The sequence below is a fragment of the Macrosteles quadrilineatus genome, unplaced genomic scaffold, assembly GCF_028750875.1.
Source record: "Macrosteles quadrilineatus isolate MER2022 unplaced genomic scaffold, UCM_ALF_1.0 Scaffold_3__2_contigs__length_128488019, whole genome shotgun sequence".
NCBI lineage: Eukaryota > Metazoa > Arthropoda > Insecta > Hemiptera > Cicadellidae > Macrosteles > Macrosteles quadrilineatus.
In genome coordinates, this window is record NW_026542596.1 from 91,651,637 (window position 1) to 91,671,660 (window position 20,024).

The 20,024-nt window shown below is 32.5% G+C and overlaps 1 protein-coding gene across 1 annotated transcript in view; it reads left to right on the forward strand.

Moving 5' to 3' along the window:
• The window catches only part of LOC128990350 (kinesin-related protein 4-like), a 35,144-nt gene extending 16,337 nt beyond the window's left edge, over positions 1–18,807 (forward strand). Inside the window, exons 5-13 of the mRNA XM_054412693.1 lie at positions 2,512–2,656; positions 3,523–3,863; positions 5,413–5,599; positions 7,273–7,512; positions 8,193–8,369; positions 13,310–13,411; positions 14,511–14,597; positions 17,096–17,185; positions 18,543–18,807. Coding sequence (XP_054268668.1) covers positions 2,512–2,656; positions 3,523–3,863; positions 5,413–5,599; positions 7,273–7,512; positions 8,193–8,369; positions 13,310–13,411; positions 14,511–14,597; positions 17,096–17,185; positions 18,543–18,614 — 1,441 coding nt within the window. The 3' untranslated portion in view covers positions 18,615–18,807. The remainder of the gene's footprint in view (positions 1–2,511; positions 2,657–3,522; positions 3,864–5,412; positions 5,600–7,272; positions 7,513–8,192; positions 8,370–13,309; positions 13,412–14,510; positions 14,598–17,095; positions 17,186–18,542) is intronic.
• The last annotated feature ends 1,217 nt before the right edge of the window (positions 18,808–20,024 follow it).

The following is a 20,024-nucleotide window of genomic DNA, read 5'->3' on the forward strand; positions in this document are numbered from 1 at the left end:
TCTCATCAAATTTTGAGACGAGATCGAGACGGGATTTTCCTTCTCCTCATACATATATAACTGGAAATGCACTTTTGACATTTTAACCTGATTTTGTAACATTGTTAAATACCTACTGATGTATGATGACTTATTAAATACAAAAATAATAATAATAGGCAACAATATTTCAAATCTTTTATTTAAAAACACTAATAAAAAACATCAGTAAAAAACAAATATTAATTAGTCCTACCCACGAATACTTGAATAGAACTGGTATGGATCATAAACATAAACAAATGGCGCTGCTGGCTCGAATCCTATACAAATAGCATTAACATATGGTTTAGACAGTTCCATTTAAGCAATGTTTATTTTTGGGCCAAAAACTTCATTTGCCTACGTTTATAATCCATACCAGTTCTGTTCAAGTATTTGTGGTCCTACATTATTAAAAATAACTCTTACGCATAGGAAACATGGTGATATCAGTTAGGATATAGTTCAACTTTTAAAAATACAGAATTTATCAGTTTGAAACATCAGTCTTACTAGTTATGTATTGAATTACAATTTTTCAGGTTTGTGTTATTTTAAAACGTTTTTATTAGCTTGCTTTCTTGTCCGGTACAAATTTTGCAATCAAATTTATACTAACTTCCCGATAAGCTAGAGACTTGAAACTTGAAACATAGCTCACAAATGGAAGACAATGCAATATTATATCATTTAATTTTCATATTTCCCTTGGGCTACGCCCAATGGGCTTGTTTTTATTAACTCGCTTTCTTGCAAATTTTGATACTTCCCGATGAGCTAGAGACTTGAAACTTGAAACATAGCTCAAAAATGGATGACAATGCAATATTATATTATTTAATTTTTATATTTCCCTTGGGCAACGCCCCATGGGCTTGTTTTTATTAGCTCGCTTTCCTACAAATGTTTATATCAATTTTAAACGAAGTTCCTGATGAGCTAGAGACTTGAAATTTGAAACATAGCTCACAAATGGATGACAATGCAATATTATAACATTTAATTTTCATATTTCCCCTGGGCTACGCCCCATGGGCTTCCAAATTTTCCATGTTTGTTTACATTTTGAAAGAATGTAAATATATCAATTAATTTAAGTCAGCTGTAAATACTTAAATTTGACAGTTCGAAGACCAGAGGTTAAGAGGTACAGGTTATGCTCCCAAGAGATTCTTTATACAAACAAACATTTCAAAATAAAGTTAACAATCTGGTTGTAGATATAAAGTTGTTTGTTAATAATGTCAATTGTTATTTATTTAGTATTCTATAAAGTAAACAATAAATTAAATAGATTGATATATTTATAGTTAGTAGGTAGGATACATTGAATCTAACACATAATTATATGAAAAGAAACTCAAATAAACCTTAGAATTCCCACATGCCTCTGTCTTAATCTGATATAGATGCTTGAAATAGATTTAACATCCACACACGTTAAATAAAAAAAGTAGAAAATAATTTCTACGAATACGATTTAAAACGAAAAACGTGGGGTGCATGTAATTGATAATAATACATTAGTTCAATAGGTGAAGGTAATTGTAAATTATCTATTGCATGCACCCCACGTTTTTTGTTTTAAATCTTACAAGTATTTATACTCTCCACATATTTATAAATTATTTTCTACTTTTTAGTGCGCTTAAAAACGTTTTGTTTTTAAAAAAGGTTTTTATTTATAAATTTTAGAATGATTTTGGAGTGACTTGTTTACAGTGTCTTTTTGTTTGTCTATGTTTACAGTACTAAAACATCTCTCACACTGCTTACACCTAACAAAACTTCTCATCATTTGCGATGAAATAAAAAATCATAAAACAATTAAAGCAAAACAGTGTTTACATGTAGCTAAATAATTAGTATTAATTAAGTAAGAACGCCTACGCAAAGAAAACGCAACAATGCGCTCCTGTATTGCGTGTATCGCATTGACTTTCTGCAGGCATTTTTAAATGTTTTGTTTTATATATAATCTAAATCTCGTCTCGAAAAAATCTTGATAAAAATAAAATCTTGCCTCGTAGAACGAGATAAAAAAAATCTTGTTCACCGAGATGAGATTTAAACCTTGTCCATCCCTAATTTTCTGCGTAGGTTTTGTTTTTGTAACAGTCAAGAAAGTGTACCATTTTGTACGGTCCCTTATTTAAATAATAAATAAATATACAATTTTTAAAGGTGATATTTTATTGAAAATCCAATCATGAAAATTGAAATTCGCTTAGTCTGTAGGTTTGCAGCGGCGGTAGTATTTACCTTTAGCCTGAATAGTTTGTTTTGCAAATACTCATAAATCTTAACAGTGTTAACCTGGCATCAAAAACTTGAATAATTACTTTTGCATTTTTCCTATTAACTGACACAAACATGCATCTGTGCTTCAGTAAAATATAATTTATTAAACTTAAGGTTCTATCTATACTCTAGCTGAAAGGATTTTTTTCTTTGTGCACAGTTTTTAAACAAGAGGTAACTTTTTTTCAGGAAAATCGAAATGTCCACTGAAATCAACACATTAGACAAAAATATAACAGAGTTGGAGAATACTTTGATTGAATTAGAAAATGATATAAAAAGGTCGAATGATAAAAATAGGCAGCTTAATGCTGACGAAGAAGAATATTCTAAGGTAAAAAATGTATATCAAGATGTGGTATTACTTTATAGCTTAACAGAATGGATTGTTTTTACTTAGTCTTTTTATTTTCATAGCAAGTACAGTAACAGCAAGTTAGTAGTAAGTAAGTAGTTAGTAGCAGTAAGTAGCAAGTAGGCCTATACTAAAGGAACAGAGTAGTTTTCAGATTGAAAATGCTTTACTTTAAAGTTTTTAATCTGAGGCTGTTCAAATTGATTGGTGTAACTCTGTTTCATTAATTATTGCTAACTGTTAAATTAAGGATGGGTCAATTATCAAACCCCACTGATTATATAATATTTTTGGGATCGTGATCGAGAATCAACTGCTCAAAGTCGATTCTGATTTCCAACTCATCTGCGAAGATCGCGTGATTTGAAAATTACCGCTATTTTCGCGATTTTGCAAGATGACGATAAAGTTACCGTGACCGTGGGAGACGATGATGTTGCTACATGGCCGTTAGGAATGGTCAGAATTTTGTCCCAATCGCAGAAGACGATGATAATGTTCCGTTACCGCGAGGAATATTCAGGATTTTACCGTGACCTCTCTACACAACCTTTGTTAATGATCAGAATTTTCCCGCCATCGCAGGAGACGACAATGATTGCAACTCGACTGCTTGAGAAGAAAATGATGTATAGACGGTTGAATGAGATGATTATGATTTTTACGTGATCGCGAAAGATGATGGTGATGTTCCATTACTGCGCGGGTTAACTAGGGTTTTACTGTGACAGCAGGAGACGACGATGATGTCAACACGACCGCGGACTGATCTGAAAAACCTAATCTAGACAATTTGATTACTCTATTGTATTGCTAAACTCATGTTAATTGAACCATTGTTTTAGACAAGTATAAAGAAACAGCAGGAGCTTAAAGAACTTGAAACCGATGTAGAGGATTTGACTGCCAAGTACAGTGTGTGTATGAAGATTGAAACAGAAAACGTAACGCTGCGAGGAACTTGTGATGATTTAAATATTGAAAATAAAGCCCACGTTGAGAAAATAACTGAATTGTCGAGTAATGAAGAAGAGTTGGGTAAAAATATTTTGGAATTGAACCAATTGATTGCGGATTTAGAAAATGAGAATGTGAGCTCACTCAAAAATGTCTTAGTTCTCGAAGAGGACATACATATCCTTGAGGAAGAAGAACGAGTTTATTTGAAGGAACATGAGAAATTAAGGTATGATATAGGCTACATTCTTTTACACACATGTCACTCTATTGATTCCAATTAATCAAGTTTATTTAATATTGTTTCTCATTGTCAAGTTTGTCTGAGTGAACCTTATAGAAATAAGTTGGGATTAAAAGCATTTTTACATCAAGTAGAACCTCGATTAACCAGGGGCAGATGAACCGTGGTCAATAGGTGCCTCTTAAACTATGTTACATAACCTCAAAAAATCCCAAGAAAATGTTATGGTAGTAGCCTATGATAACTACGGTAGTAGTAGCTTACTAATCTAAAGTTTCTTTTGTTTTGTTTTGTACGTGATTTTTTGCTGTACAGTGTTTGGCAATTTTTGTTTTGTTTGGGTAAGCGTGTTTAAACATTACAGTTTTTATTACTGAACCAAGGTTAATGACTTGACATATCACAATTGCGCAATACTAATAATTGTATTTTGATGATGTAAAATGCAAATTAATCATCACATTAACTTCCCTTTATATCGTATTTAGGCATTTTTATGGGTTTGTAATACATGTTTATGGCGAGTTGGATTAAATGTGGTAATCCGTTATCCGTGGTCTCCCTCCCCTCCGGAGGTTCTACTGTATAACAGATTCACATAGAAAAGGAATTGGGGATGTGACACTCCCCAAAACTAACGATTCTTTGTAGAGGTGTGTGAGCCTGAGATTTTCAATCTAGCCAAGCTTTTTTCCATCATGAATACATAATTAAAAATTAATTATTAGGTCAGGCTCATCAGGCCTAGTAGAGAGACCAGGCCACTCAGACCTCGAGTTTGGCTTCACTGAAAATGTCAGGCTAGTCCACCTCTATAATATCGTTTTTTGTTTGTTTGTTATACCGTATCTTCATTTATCTTTAATATGGTAGCTTTTTAATGTGTTTAGAATGATATAAACTTAAATTGGCTAGTTGAACTGTATCATTGCTGCATACATTTTTTTCTTTTGAAAAACATCCAATTCCTCAAAAATACTCAATGGAAGGACATAAAGACAGTATTGTGCAATATGGTGTAGTAAAACAAATCCATTCAGAACATGTAGTAAAACAAAATAAAAAAATTGTAGTGGTATCTGTATTAAGAACTGATAAATTTTGGTAATGACACATCACTATTTATAATTAATTTCATCTCACTTTATTCTCTTCAATAGGCAGTTTTTTCTTAAAATTGGCGCGGTCATAGGCAAAGAATGCAACACTGAATATTAATATTCAGTGTTATAAAAAGATAAAACATAAAAACATAAAAAGATAAATAACTATTCCAACCATATATAAAACAAATATAAAACCTCTTTGGGTAATAACATGAGGCTTGATTACAATACAAGGGAGGATAGGGAGTTCTAAATTCTACATTTATAACAAAGATGTTTTGACGAATCCAGAGGTATTTTTTAGTGTGTAAGTAAGTACATTTCTATGAAATCGCCCTATTCAGACACTTCAATGTTGGTTCATGATAACAAATTCCACATAAATGTTGTAGTTCCAGACTATGTAATTTTTGTAATGCAATTTTTAGTTTGGATATCCAAGAAATATCAGCAAAACTTCAAGAAACAAACAACTTACTGAAAACGTCTTGCCAGGATCTCAGTATGCAATTTGCAGAGGCAAGTAAAACTAAGACTGATCATCAAGAGACTCTGACGAACTTGGAAATAGAGTTGGCTAAAGCTGAAGATGTTTCCAAAGAGAGTGACCTTAAGGTGAGTAGACTCCGAAGTTTTAGCACATATCAGTTTAGGTTTCAGCTGCTTTAATTATAGATTAAAAATCAAATTATTTGAAAACCAACTATCTGAATTCAAACCATCCAATGAATTTAGAGTGAAATAATAAAAAAATATACAAATCAAGGAAATAACAATTGGACAGCAATGCACTGTTCGGGACTATGGCTACGTGAGCACTTAAGTTTAAGACAGTTAGGTGAATCAAACCACTAATTTACAATAAGGTTACATCAAACAGTCAGGTTATAATTATCAACGTGACCCATTCCACTTTCAAAAACATTTTTGTCTCTTCTTCACTATCTGACTGTGTTCAAATATTCAAGTAAAGCTTTTACATCAACTGTTAAATTACAATTGACATAAATAAAAATACTGTTATAAGGAATGTTGGTCAGCATCACTGGATCAAACAATAGAAATAAATCAAACGCTAGGAGCATGAAGCGCTACATATTACACAGTTCATTCCACAAACCCGTTTGGCTTTCAAATATTTCAGTCAGACTAATAGTAAATGACGTGCGGTGATGTGTTGTGTTATGGCGAGAGTCGACGTAATTTACTAAAACACTCATAGATAGCAGCACTGCCTGGAACTAGCTGGCCCTATTGTATTGCCAATTGGATGGAGAAAGCGGGACAACAAGTGGATTTCTAAGCTTTCCAGAAGGGGATTTTACTTGGAAAATTTACAACCAACCTACACCATTATAAAGCACCCATTCCTAGCTAAACGCAGACATAAAAATACCTGTTCTTCCCAGTAAGCTGCGCAGAAATTGAATGGAATGTAGGCAATGCCGGCACTCACCGTTGAGCGTTTAGCTCAAGAAGCGTTTAGAAAAAAACTAGAGCACTCACCAGTGAGTGGTCTGCAACGAACATGTTAAATAATAGTTAAAAGGAAATGTCTGCAATTTTTGTATTAGTACAGTAGAGTCCGAAATGGTTGGGACCGGGCCCATTTCGGATTACCAAATTTTTCGGATTAAAAGTTTTTTTTTAAATTTTTTTTTAAACTAAAATTTTTTTTTTAATTTTTTATAATTTAAAAAACAATTTTTTGTCTTAGAACGCTAGGCACGAGCACGGGATTATTTTTTACATTACTTAATGCTAGACCTAGTGGCTGCAGCATTATCACTTAGTAAAATCCATTTGTGATTTGGCGGGATTGGAACCCGGGACAAAAATGAAAATTGTAATAACAAAAATGGTGAAATATTTACTAAAATACTCTACAAAAAAAAGTCTATCTCGCCCGCCCGATACAGAATACTTTGACAAAGTACAGCTAACTGTGTTAAAAGTTTATTTTTTTTTTATTTTTTATTTTTTTATAAAAAAAATTTTAAAAAAATATTTTTTTGTTTCGGATTAGGCGGACTTTTGGATGACCAAAGTTCGGATTATTGAGACTCGCCACTGCAATAGTCAAGTCCATAATTATTTAACCTTATGAGTTTATTTTTGTAATAAATGTAATAGACAAATAGGCAAACATCATTATATTTGTAATTTCTTCAAGAAACACATAAGTGTCAATGACTTGGCTTAAATGATAAAATTGAATTTTCAATTCTAATGTCATTGTTAAAATTGTATATGAGTTTGATATTGGTACAAAAGTTAATATTTTATAGCTTTTCAACTTCTACCAAGAACGTGAAAGCATCAACAAAGCCTGCGATGAAGAAATGAAGGCCCTTAATGAGGATATGGATAAAAGTGTTGAGGAATATGAAAAGTTGGTGTTTGATTTGGAGCTTAATGAAAAAGTAAAGGAAGATATTCACCAACTTAACAAAGATCTAGAAAACTATAGAATGGATTATGATAAAACCGTCCAACAGCTTCAAGAGGCTTATGCAAGGGAGATTGAGGTAAGCTATGTATAGTGTATTTTTTTTATATATGTATATCACAGCTAAATTGATATTTTTAACATAATTTTATTTTATAATTTTGTTTTCTCTGACTTGACTTGCAAATAAAAAATATATAGTACCAGTAAAAAAAAACAAAAAAAAAAACAACAACAACTCAAACTAGATTTTCTTCCAATAGTGTGTTTGGTTTCATTTACTGTATAAACTATTTGCTATGTGGCACACATTTAAAGCTCGATTTCATAGGCCTTGTCACTATCATAGTTTTTATGCTAAATAAAACGTTAACATGCCTGAATTTTTGTCAGGTGAGTATGGTTTTCTTGACAACCAATAGATTTGATTTGAACCTAAAAGTTAATTCTCAAATTAAATGTCAGGCTAGTAAGAATCATCTTTTTCACTGACATCACTCCAAAACCCCATACAATTCACGTACCAATAAAGACATGCACAAAAACATTAGTAAAGATTAGGCTAAGTAATGTTAATACTGGATAGTGACACATAGTTTTGACAGCAGGATGGTGATGAGTCATGACTTGTTATGTTTTTTTTTGTCACCAAACCTTTTCACATACAATCTACTAGATTTACCTAAAATCCCTGAAATATACTTAAGTTTAAATCCAAACTAAATTCCCTGTGGGATGCAATGTGCTTTATTACCTTAGAATAAGAAGAAGTGGATGGAAGAGTTAAGAGCCCAATGTGAAAGAGAGTACAGAAACAATGAGATTAAAAAAACCGACGCATTAGTGGAGCTGAAAGAGACCAAAGCTCGAATTATTGACCTTCAAAAACAGAAAGCTATGGCTGAGAAAGAGATAGTGGCAAAAGCAGATTTGTTGGTAAGTAAAAGATTTGCAATTACGATATTAGTAGACAAGTTTATCCCTATTTAATATTTAAAAAAACAATTTGTTCAATTTGTTGACTATGACTAAAAATCAAAGAGCTTCAGAACTTTTATAGCAAATACAAGTAGTATTTTGAATTATTTTACCAATATCAATTGGTGAGCCTACTATAGATTATATTGAGTGATTAGATTGAGTCAGTGGCTCAGTTGGTAGCGTCATGGACTTCGAACCCAAGGCAGTGATGTCATGGGTTCGGATCCTGGTCACTGCCGCAAACATTTTATCAGTACAGTTCACCTTCGTACTGTGCCGGCTCACCCCTTGCTTTGCTGGATACATTCCACACACAGATCTGTAGTCTATGTGGACGGGCAAATGCAAGGTTTAAAGAGTCCACCATCCTCTTTAAAAAATATATATATATATATAATATTATATAACATTCGGCAGTAGTCTTCATTATCTTTGGTTATTCACCCAGCCTTTTTATGCTATCTGATCCTCCTCGTGTGCTATTCCCATGTGCCTTAGTCACATTACAAATGCAGACATATGACCAAGTATTACTTATAATGTTAATATAATATGTTATATTTTACAGTTGTAATTTTGTTTTACTTTTATTGCTGATTACTTTTTATTTTAATTGTAGTAATGTTTTCAAAATGGAAAAAGTTTGTGGTTTCAATAAAAGACAAGCTTGGATGGATCTGACAATATAAAAGCTTCATAGATTTAATGACTTTTAACATGTCTAATGGTTTTGCAAATTTCCCATGAAGGAAATAAGCTATTACTGTAGTTCTCATGGTAAAGACCTGAACCCGGGATTGATTTGCTTTTTTGTTTTGATGTCCCCAGAGGCCAAAAACAGCATCCGCTCTTCTTAATAATATTCATTCAAATATATATGTGTCCCTTAGCGCGCTAACTTGAGCAAAAACATTCCGATTTTGATCAAATTTGGTACAAATGTGTAAATCTACTATTTTATGTAGAACTTAAAACAAATAACATAAACTTAGTGAAGCGTTGCTATGCGCTTATTGGTTAAGGAGAAAATTCTAAATAATACTGTAAATCTAGAATTCCTATGTGATTGTTATGTCCTTTGTTATTTTTAAATATGTTAACTATTGTATTTTGCTTATTTATGAACAACTAGCAGAGTACCCGTCCTTCGTACGGGATTGGCATATAAGTATAAAATGCTTATTGCAGTTATACTCAAGCTTTGTGTTTGCAATGGGGGAGGACATGATTTCATAAAATTTGCTTCTTTAAATTTACGGTATAGGTACTATAGTATTACACATCTACCATGACCATAGTATTCTACCATGTCGCCTAAACAATAGAGAAAAATAAATTATTAAAGATTCGTAAAATATCACAAATGATTCACAAAATTAAAAAATAAAAGTAACTGTAAACAATCCTTCCTTCTTTGACAGTTCTCAATGCATATCATAGTTTTAGCGAATTTCCCTATAGGGAAGTAGCTATTACCGTAGGTCTCATGGTAAGACCTAAGCCCGGGACCGATTTACTTTTTCATTTTGATGTCCCCAGAGGCCAAAAACACCATTCGTTCAAATTTTTATATATCTATATATAGAGATATATATATATATATATATATGTGTCCATCCGCACGATAACTTGAGTAATTTTTGTCCGATTTTGATAAAATTTGGTTTGAAGGTGTAAGGCAGGATAAACTTGAACGAGTTCGCGAACCAGCATGATCGGACTATGGGAACGGGGGTTTTATGGGGTAAAAATAGGTTTTTCCCATTTTTGGCCCTAAAAACACAAAATTTCGCAATTTATTTTCAAACCATTTTGTAGAGCTTAAAAAAACAAATAATTTAGTATATTGAAGCGTTATTATGCGCCTAATTGTTACGGAGAAAATTCAAAAAAATTGTAATTTTAAAATTCCCATGTTATTCTTATGGAGAATAAGTCAGCTGTTGTAGTTTGCTTGTTTATGAACATATTTTGATTGATTTTGGAAAATACTTTTATTTCTTACTAAACTATTTATAAAAAAAATCTTTTTTACCCTCCCTGTTGCAGCAAACCTAAGTACTCGTTAAACTAATTCTATTTAAATAGGAAAGAAATGTGCTATTTTTATGAAGGCATTTTAGTGTAAATCCAATCAGGTTAATGGAAATTCGCTTAGTCTGCAGGTTTGCTGCGGCGGGGGTATTTTTGTTGTTGCCTAGTTCAAATTAGCTGTTTCCATTGATGCAAAAAAAGTAATAGTGCTGTACCCTGTTGGTAAATCTTATAACTTTTAATGCTTTTGCATGCCATAGAACCAACTTTTTAAGTTGAAACAGCTGACTAAATTCTTTTATTCCCTTTAAATATGAATACTCATAAGGTTAACATGGGGAACCACAAAGCCACTGGGGCGGAGCCCAAAAGGAATTTTGAGATAAGAATATGCCTATATGTTAATCGGGAATGTGAGCTATAATCATGCCAAATTTCAGCCAAATCCATCCAGGAGTTAATGCGTGATTGAACTTCAAACAAACAAACAAACAAATAAACAAACAAACACACAAACTTTCACATTTATAATATTAGTAAGATAAGACAAGTTACTTCTGTGTAATTTGCACAGTTGGAAGGACTAGGGGTTGTAGGAATTTCACTAAAATGGTTTCAATCATATTTAACTAATAGGAAACAGTTTGTAGAAATTACACACTTAAACAATCATAACCAGATGGTTAAAACAAGATCGCAGTTGAGAACAATTAAACATGGTGTACCACAGGGTTCTATTTTGGGTCCTCTACTATTTCTTACATATATCAATGGATTACCCAATGTTATTTCAAATTCAACAATGAATACCATCTGTTTATATGCCAATGATTCTAATCTTCTTGTAAGCGGAAAATCGGTTCATGAGATAGAAAAATCTGCCATCGATAACTTGATGAACATCAATAACTTTTTTTCAGATCATCAGCTATTACTAAATCTTTCCAAAACTAATTTTACACGCTTTAATCCAAAAACTAATACCAATTCAGATTACCCAGCACTAAAATTAGCCGGTGAAGATATACAAATTGTTGAGAACACTAAATTTCTAGGATTATACATAGACAGTAAATTAAGCTGGAATGATCATATTGATCATGTGGCAAATCGAATGTCAACAGGCCTATTTGCACTTTATCGATTATCAAAATTTTGTAAACTTGAATCCCTAAAATTGGTTTATTTTGCTCATATTCACTCACATTTATCCTTTGGTATAAGTATTTATGGAGGAACATCACAAGCTAATTTAGACAGAATTTTAATTCTCCAGAAAAGAGCAATACGCATTATGTTAAATTTGGATTGGCAAGATTATGTTAGGGAAAAATTTGAAGAACTAGGCATAATGACTGTATATAGCTATTATATCTATCAATGTATACTATATACTGTCAAAAATTCAAATAATGTCTCACTGGTAGGGGATTCTCATCAATATTGTACCAGAAACAGAAATAACTATGCAACACCTTCACATAGATTAAGATTTTTTGAAAAAAAAACCAATGTATATGGGTATAAAATGTTACAATGCTCTTCCAACAAAACTAAAGGACTACACAAGGACTACAAAATTTAAAAATAATCTAAAAATGTACTTTTTAACCAATCCCCTGTATTCAAAGAACGAATTTTTCCTCTTACATAATATATTAGAATAAGAACTTTTTCAATAGTGATTATATCTTTTGTACTTTTTTAGGATTAAGCATTATGATTTTGATCCAATGTAATGACGCCATTCGTGCACATGTTTGCAAAGTATGAATAAAGTTGATTTCATTTCATTTCATTTCATAAGATGAACATATTTTGTTCAAATTTATAAAATGTATTTATTCATACAGAACTATTGAAATTTTAATTAACAGGGAAATTCCACCTCTTTGCAGTGAAAAGTAGTTCAAAGGTCTATTTTTCGTACGTTTTTGAACACCCTGTAAATAGGGATGAAAATAATTTAAAACTTTTTCCACTAAAATACTCAGAACTCAAGGATTTTAAAAAGAGGCATAAAACGACCCCCCTTTACATTTGAACATTTCCCAAAAACCACCCCCACACTCTAAAATCTGCCCTTTGAGGTGCTTTTTTGGGTTTGAAAATAATTTAGTTGAATTCCATGGGGTCAAAATAGGGGGTTCCAGTTGCAATTAGGTTTCCATTTGCTTTCATATTGGAGCTATAGAAGCCAGGGTAGTCTGAGACACCCTGTATTTAAAGATTCGTTTAATAAATAATAATAATGAATAAAATCAGTAATCTATATTTTATATTTGTTGTAAAATCAAACTGCGTACATTAGGCATTCTGAGTTAACCGATTTTTAAAAATTAGGTCACCAAAAGTCCTTGACTTTACTTTTAGTGAACTGGTAGGTTCCCAGAAAAATATATTCAGGCAAATGGAAATTCACTGAATCTGTAGGTTTGCTGTGGTGGGGGTATTTGTTTATTTGACCTTGCTGCGACTTGTTTAGTTTGGGTAACTTAAGAAAGCTGAACTATAAATTAATGTTGGTTCAACCTTCAACAACAAATGACAACTTGGTCCAGAATGTCCCAACTGGGCTTAATTAAGTCTTGTAATTTGCATAACTTTTGTTACTGCCTCCTTGCCATAACCCGATAGTTGCTTTAAAAGCCCCTTGCCGTAACTCTGTAGTCAATTTACAAAACTGCACGATTGAGTTTAGGTTTAGAAAAATTTGGCAGATTTAAGGTTAATATTATTTAAATAATAAAAGAATTCTAAAATAGCTAAGCATTTATTTAATTGTGTGACTTTTAAGGCAATACAATGCATCATTAAACAAATTACAAGTTGACAAAGTCTTGGGTATTATTTTATTTCAGAAAAAATGTGACAACCTTATACAAAGACTGATGATGAAATTTAGCAAAGTAGCTCAAGTAGCTGTAACATCGAGTCAGTCTGTAATAGATACTGCAAGCCAGGTAAGGCTTTTAATTGTACACTTATTTAGATTAGATGTAGAATCGTGGTCTTCTGGTGTCAGAATCGACGAATCGCTATTCTTCACTGATGTTTCAGCCTCGATGTAGAATACTTCCTCAAGGCGGCAAATTGAAATAGAGGCCAAATCAAAATAGACCGCACAATAACTTGTATTGCCATCTGTGCAGAAGTCAAGTCGCCCTTAGGATGGCCCTCTACATTGAGGCCGAAACGTCAGTAAAGAATAGCGATTCATCAGTTTTGACCTACTTTGATGACACTTGATCATATTTGATTGGTTCTGACAATCAAGAGAACTTCCAAAATTTGAGATTAGTAATGGTTTTTAAGTTGAATGTAAATTTTGAATTATAGAAGAAAAAACTTAAGCTAGAAACCATAATTAAAACACAAAGGTCTCACAGAGGCAGGTAACCTTTATCAGATTTTAATTGTGTGGCCAAATCCTTGTTGAATTAATTGTGATATTGAAAAACTCTTAAGTACTTTCCATTACTGTATTGATCATCAATCTTGGGGTCCAAAATTATTTTGCAAAGAATTTTAAATATTTTCATGAAAGATATGCAACTTAATTACGCTGGTTTATCCACCCTACACTTTCCTCATTACGAGAAAAATTGTTTAATCTTTTGCAGTAACAGGATGCTGCATATCTGGGACACTCAACTTATACCATTTAGAAAAAATATTATGATTGATGGTAATGCTGAACAAATATTTTCTCAATCAGATGGTGATGCCTAGGTAGAATAGCGTATATTAGGCCTTGTTGTTTCAGCAATTTTGTGTGTGACTGTTGACAAAATAAAAGAAACTTAATTAATCGTACAAGTTATTTTAACAAATATTTCTTTAGCAACTTATGTTGATATACTATTTCTATGTTTCCGCTCTAGAAGTATTTTAAGTCTATTTCATTTAATTTCATAGAGTGGTTTCTATAATTTCCTAAAAGAAATCAGCCTGTAACCTGCATAGGGGGTGTTTTACTTCATACATTGAAAAATATAGTCCCAAAAATAGTTTAAACACAGCTGTAACGGTTGATAAAAGTGTGTGTAATTAAATTTTCAGGCACCGAGCTTTGCTACACCAAGAACTCAAAAGAAACCTGTACGAGTGGCCTCTCCAGGCAGTGATTCTAGTGGCAAAACATTTGATGTAAGGATTTTTACTTCTTCATCTTTTTGCCATATCTTTACTTCTTCAGCACAAAAATGTCAAATATTTGTCGAGAAATCTTCTGTACCCTTATTCTAAAGTCTACTATTTTAATTACATTACAATCCATTAAGGTGACACAGTACTCCCTATCCCGCCCATGTTAAAAAGGCAGTTTTTAGGTACACATAACTTTTACACGCCTATCAATCTATCAACTTGAAATTTGTTTACCAAGTTTAATACATTATTACCAACAATAATATGAAGTAAAAAATTAAATTGTTAGTATGATTTAAAAAATTTTATAAAATATTTTGTAATTTTTTAACATAAAGTATTTTTTATTTCAAAGGCTTTTGGTTGTCATAAAAACTGATTTGTATTATTGTTCCTTATCTTATGAGGAACACACACACCAATTTTTATTGAAATTGGATTATAATTGAGAAAGAAAAGTGGTCCTGACTAAAAACCACTTGACTTTCGGAAAACGACAAAAGTAACCCCGTCACGGGTAGCAGTAGGACCCTTGGGCATGCAAAAGTAAGAGTGTATAAAAGTCACTGTATAACTTAAAATAATTTTTTCTTCCATAATATTTTGTATGTACGTGTTCAGAAAAATGTGTTCTACAAAACTAAATAATAAAAAATGTTAACATAAAAATTCTAATATGAAGGCGCACCCTCTGCGTCATGATTAGTAGTAGGACCTTGGGCATGCTAAATTAGGCTGCAAGAGTTAATAAAAGTAGCTGCAAATTTTAAAAATAATTTTTTTCTTCCTTAATATTTATTATCTACGTGTTCAAAAAAGTCTGTTCTACAAAACTAAATAATTTTAAAAAAATTTCATATTTGAGTACTGTGTTTCCGGTACGGTACCTATTTTTATTGACAGTAATGTTATATTTCAACACTTCATACATGTTAATACGTCTTCCAACACAGTATATAATGCATTAACACTAGTGATGTGTCGATACAAAAACTTATTGATTCTTGAAAAATCTATCCTCCATACCAATACAATAGACGATACCATTTTTTTTTGTTTTACAAAATTTTCTGAATGGTTATACTAAACCAACCCCTGTCTCTATGTCCTTCCAATACAAGTATTTCGAGGTAATGGGGTGTGGGTGGTATCGAGAATCGACACATCCCTAATTAACACCAATAATGTTAACTTATAACGAATATGTATAAAAGGAATATGTATAAAAGTCTTTTACGCCACACTACATTATTTTGACAAACTTCCCACGCAAGGATTTAGTCCAGAAAACAGCTGTTTGCCGCCAGCTTATTCAAATGGGGTTTCATTGCGTACTACTGTACTGCAATGAGTTTTACCAGATACCAATCAGCTAATTATACTGTATTTGGGTGGCAATGAGTAGTTATAAACAAAAACAGGTACTTAAGTATTATACGGAGGCCACCCTTATACAGCGCACTGCGGTGGTTATGTTAGGCTGGGTTATCTTAAATATAAAGCATGACTCATCTGGTAATACAAATATATACAAAAATAGTAATACAAAAATACAAACATATATAAGATAACCCAACCTAACATAACCACCACAGCGTGCTGTATAAGGGTGGCCTCCGTATAATACTTAAGTACCCAAAAACATAACCTCTCTTAGAGGTTATGACTAGGGATTTTTTGTCCTTTAGTTGGAGGTAATATATAAGGATTTGTACAATTTTAGTAGTATGGCGTAAACTATCGTACGTCACTCGTCCAAAATGTGTTTACCGGACTCGTATGGTAATCCCGTACTTGACTTCGTCTCGCACGGGAACGACCACACTCGTCTGGCAAACACTTATTTTCAGGACTAGTAACGTAATATACTATTACGATACTAGTCCAGTAAAAACATTTTGGACAAGTATGGTATGATATTTTTGCCATACTACTTTTTAAGCTAACCTAACAATAAAACAATCTCTAAGAGAGGTTGTGTTTTTGTTTATAACCACTCCTTGACAAATATAATCAGCTGGTGTCAGGTAAAAACTCATTACAGCACAGTAGTATGTAATGAAACCCCATTTCAGTACAGATGTATGTTACGAAACCCCATTTGATTAAAATGGTGGCAAACAGCTGTTTTCCGGACTAAATCCTTGTGTGAAGTTTGTTAAAACAGAGTAGTGTGGCAAATTTTTTTGACCAGTTACATTGGTCATTATCAGCCTGAACATCTTTTACTTAAATATTGAGGTACAGTCTTTAAACAGTTGATAGGTGCACTGTAAATATATTGAATGATGTTGTAAAGTTATTTTTCTATACCCGTATAATGGCCCCTAAACGTACAATGGTTAGAAAGAACTTACTGTGTGGACTATGACACTTGTATCAAATGAAGAATATTTTTACTGTGCTGTTTTAGTTTTAAGGTGTCAATGAAATGTTTGAAATTGCTAAAAATAAAAAGTTAAATAGAATGACTTCTATAATTTTGAAAAATTTTTCAGCCTGATGATGTAAATTTGAAGATACGCTTATCTAAGCGTCCACTTCCCCAGGCAGGACCCAAACATGCAAAAGCTGCAAAAGAACCTAAGGTAAGAAGCATACATCGATTAAAACCCCTAAATTGTCAAAAACGGTGGGTTTTCAATTTGTTGAAATTAGCTGGAGGAATCCAGTAGCACTGACAGCTTAAATACAGTTGTACATTTTGTTAATAATCATGTTTTCAGCACGTTCGCTGTGGCTGCGTGATGGCCGTCCGCTGCCGGGAGCGCAGACAGCTAATGCTCTGCAAGGATGAGTGCGCGAAAATGTTTAAATTTAGTTTTGTCCAATAGGAGAGGCTAAGATCGGATGCATGTGCACCTGGACAGGGATGCGGATGTCTCCGATCGGAGACATGCCACAGTAAACGAGTTAAAAACTCAAGTCATAGTCAGAACATGCTTTTTCTTTATTCGTTATAGTGTCGTTATAGCTAATTAAATACATAAAAAGAGTACTAAGATTACTTTATTTTTACTTTTAACAAAACCATGATTGAATGATTACAGTATTTGGAATTCAAATTAAGTCAACTGTTTTTTACTAATACTGTAGAAGTTTTTTACTGAAGAGCAGGGAGTCTTTTAAAAAAGTCTTTTAAGAGCTGCTTGAATTTTTTAATTGTGTTTCTTTTTGGATATGAGCTGGTATAAACTGGAGAAATGTTTGCCTTTGTAAGTTGTCTTTTTAGTGTAAAATTCTAGATTATGCCGAGGTAGGTTAATTTGTAAACTAGTGTTATATACTAATTGTTCTGTTGAGGTGGATGATAGTTGCGTATGTTTTGCATAAATTATTGTTTCATAAATGTTAAGACTATAAACTGTTTATATTTGTGATTCACGAAAGATGCTCTTGACTGGCTCTTTCTTTTTAAGATTTTTCATCACCCTGATAGCTTTTTTCTGCTTTATGAGTAGGCCTACTTTATCTAAATTAGTTTTCGTTGTTGCTCCATATAGAACAATTCCATATAAAATATGTGAATGTATTAATGAGAAATAAACAACTCTTATTGTGTCTAAACTGCATATTCTGGATATCTGTCGCAGAGCATGGTTACCACATATCTTTACAGAGGATACCTTTTTAACCACATAACTTACATGACCCTCCCCAAAATAGATGTTTATCGATAATTAGTCAAAGAAATTTTATTTGCTCTACTTGGCTTATTCTTTCTGATTTTACACAAATGTTTGGTTAAACATTTTGTCTACGTTGTCCAGTGGAAAATGATATAACATTTGATTTTTCTGTGTTAATCTTGTACTGTATATGGCAAGTTAAGTCTTATCTTTACTGGTTTTAAGTAGGTACTGCACATAAACTACAGAAAAGGTGTATTAACATGATTCAAACATTTTTTGGAATTTACTTGTTTTTTTGTTCTTGTTTTTTCAGAAGAAAAATGCCCCTCCACCGCCCAAGAAAATGGCAACTAAAGAAGCAGATGATTGGGGTTTTGAGATTTAAAAAACTTTGGGTAAAATTTTGTTAAAATTTGGGTAAAAATACTGGGAATTAGCATCAATAAAATTGTCTCTCAAGCGTTTTCCCTCAAAGTGTTATGTAACATTTTGAGACAATCTAACATAGTGTAAATAAGATTAGTGGGCAGTTTATAACTTTATTTAAGAGAGGTAATCATCACAGTTGGATTTAAATGCCACTGTTGTAGTTTTTTTTAATTCACTTTTGTACTTCATAAATTAATTTATTTTCATAGAACAAATTGTTATTAAGAAAAGTTTTTTTAGTGGTTTAGATTGGTTTATTTTATTTATTGTTAGTAGGATTTAAAATGTCTTAACAAATTAAACTAAGACCTAATATAAAAGTAGTATTAGCAATATAAGAATAAACTAGAACATAGCCTACTGTATTCAAATTACAATATTTAGAATAAGTCATTTCGAAGTTCATGGAGTGTTAGAACTTTGTTTTGTAGATTTGTTTAAAATTGTTTTCCAAGTAAAGAGTTTCTAATTTTTACATTAGACATATTTTTTATCTTGTTACATACTGGTGTCCCAAACAATTCATACAGTAAAAAAGACTTTTAGCAACTTTTCCTCAACCCACATGGATTTTTTATGGGGGGGGGGGAATGGAGCATCAAACAAATAAATAGATGAGCCTGAACAAGAATAGTGTAATGAGAATTATTGAAGCGGTGGTATTGAATATGTTTGTAAACCTTGAGAAACATAGAATGTTATTAAATAGTTATTTGTGTAATTAGTGAGCAAAGAGGCACTTTGCTGTACACAAAATAAATGTTTACACACGAGGTACAATACTCGCCTGCGGCTCATGCGGAATGTTTCTCGAGTGCAGCAAAGGACATTTGCGCTCGTGTTACACATTATATTTTCCCTACAGTCACTATTTTTGTAGACTAAGCACCCGTGCGTGGATCGTTTTCAGCAAAGCAAGGAGTGAGCCGGTACAGTATAAAGGTGAACTGATCTGATAAATTTTAGTGGCAGTGACCAGGATCCGAACCCACGACATCGCTGCCTTGGGCCCAAATTCCGCGACGCTACCAACTGACCCACCGACTCACATCAAAGAACTATAAATACACTGCACCGGCTGATTGTAGTCGTAGTATCTTACTAGGTGTTACTTATTTTCAAGAGTAGGTACACTTATAAACAGTAATAATCTGTATAAACAGTAATAATCTGTATAAACAGAACAAACAATTATTTTGTAACTTTCTTTCTTACGCACCAAGAAGAAAACAGTTCCATGATTTTTCAGGAAACAGGTTTAATGTAACATGTTTTGCAGTTTCTGCTGCATATTTCTTCTGGTGTAGGCCTACACAATTCTTAAACATGTCATAAGCCCACTTAAAATTATTCTTTTAAATACTAC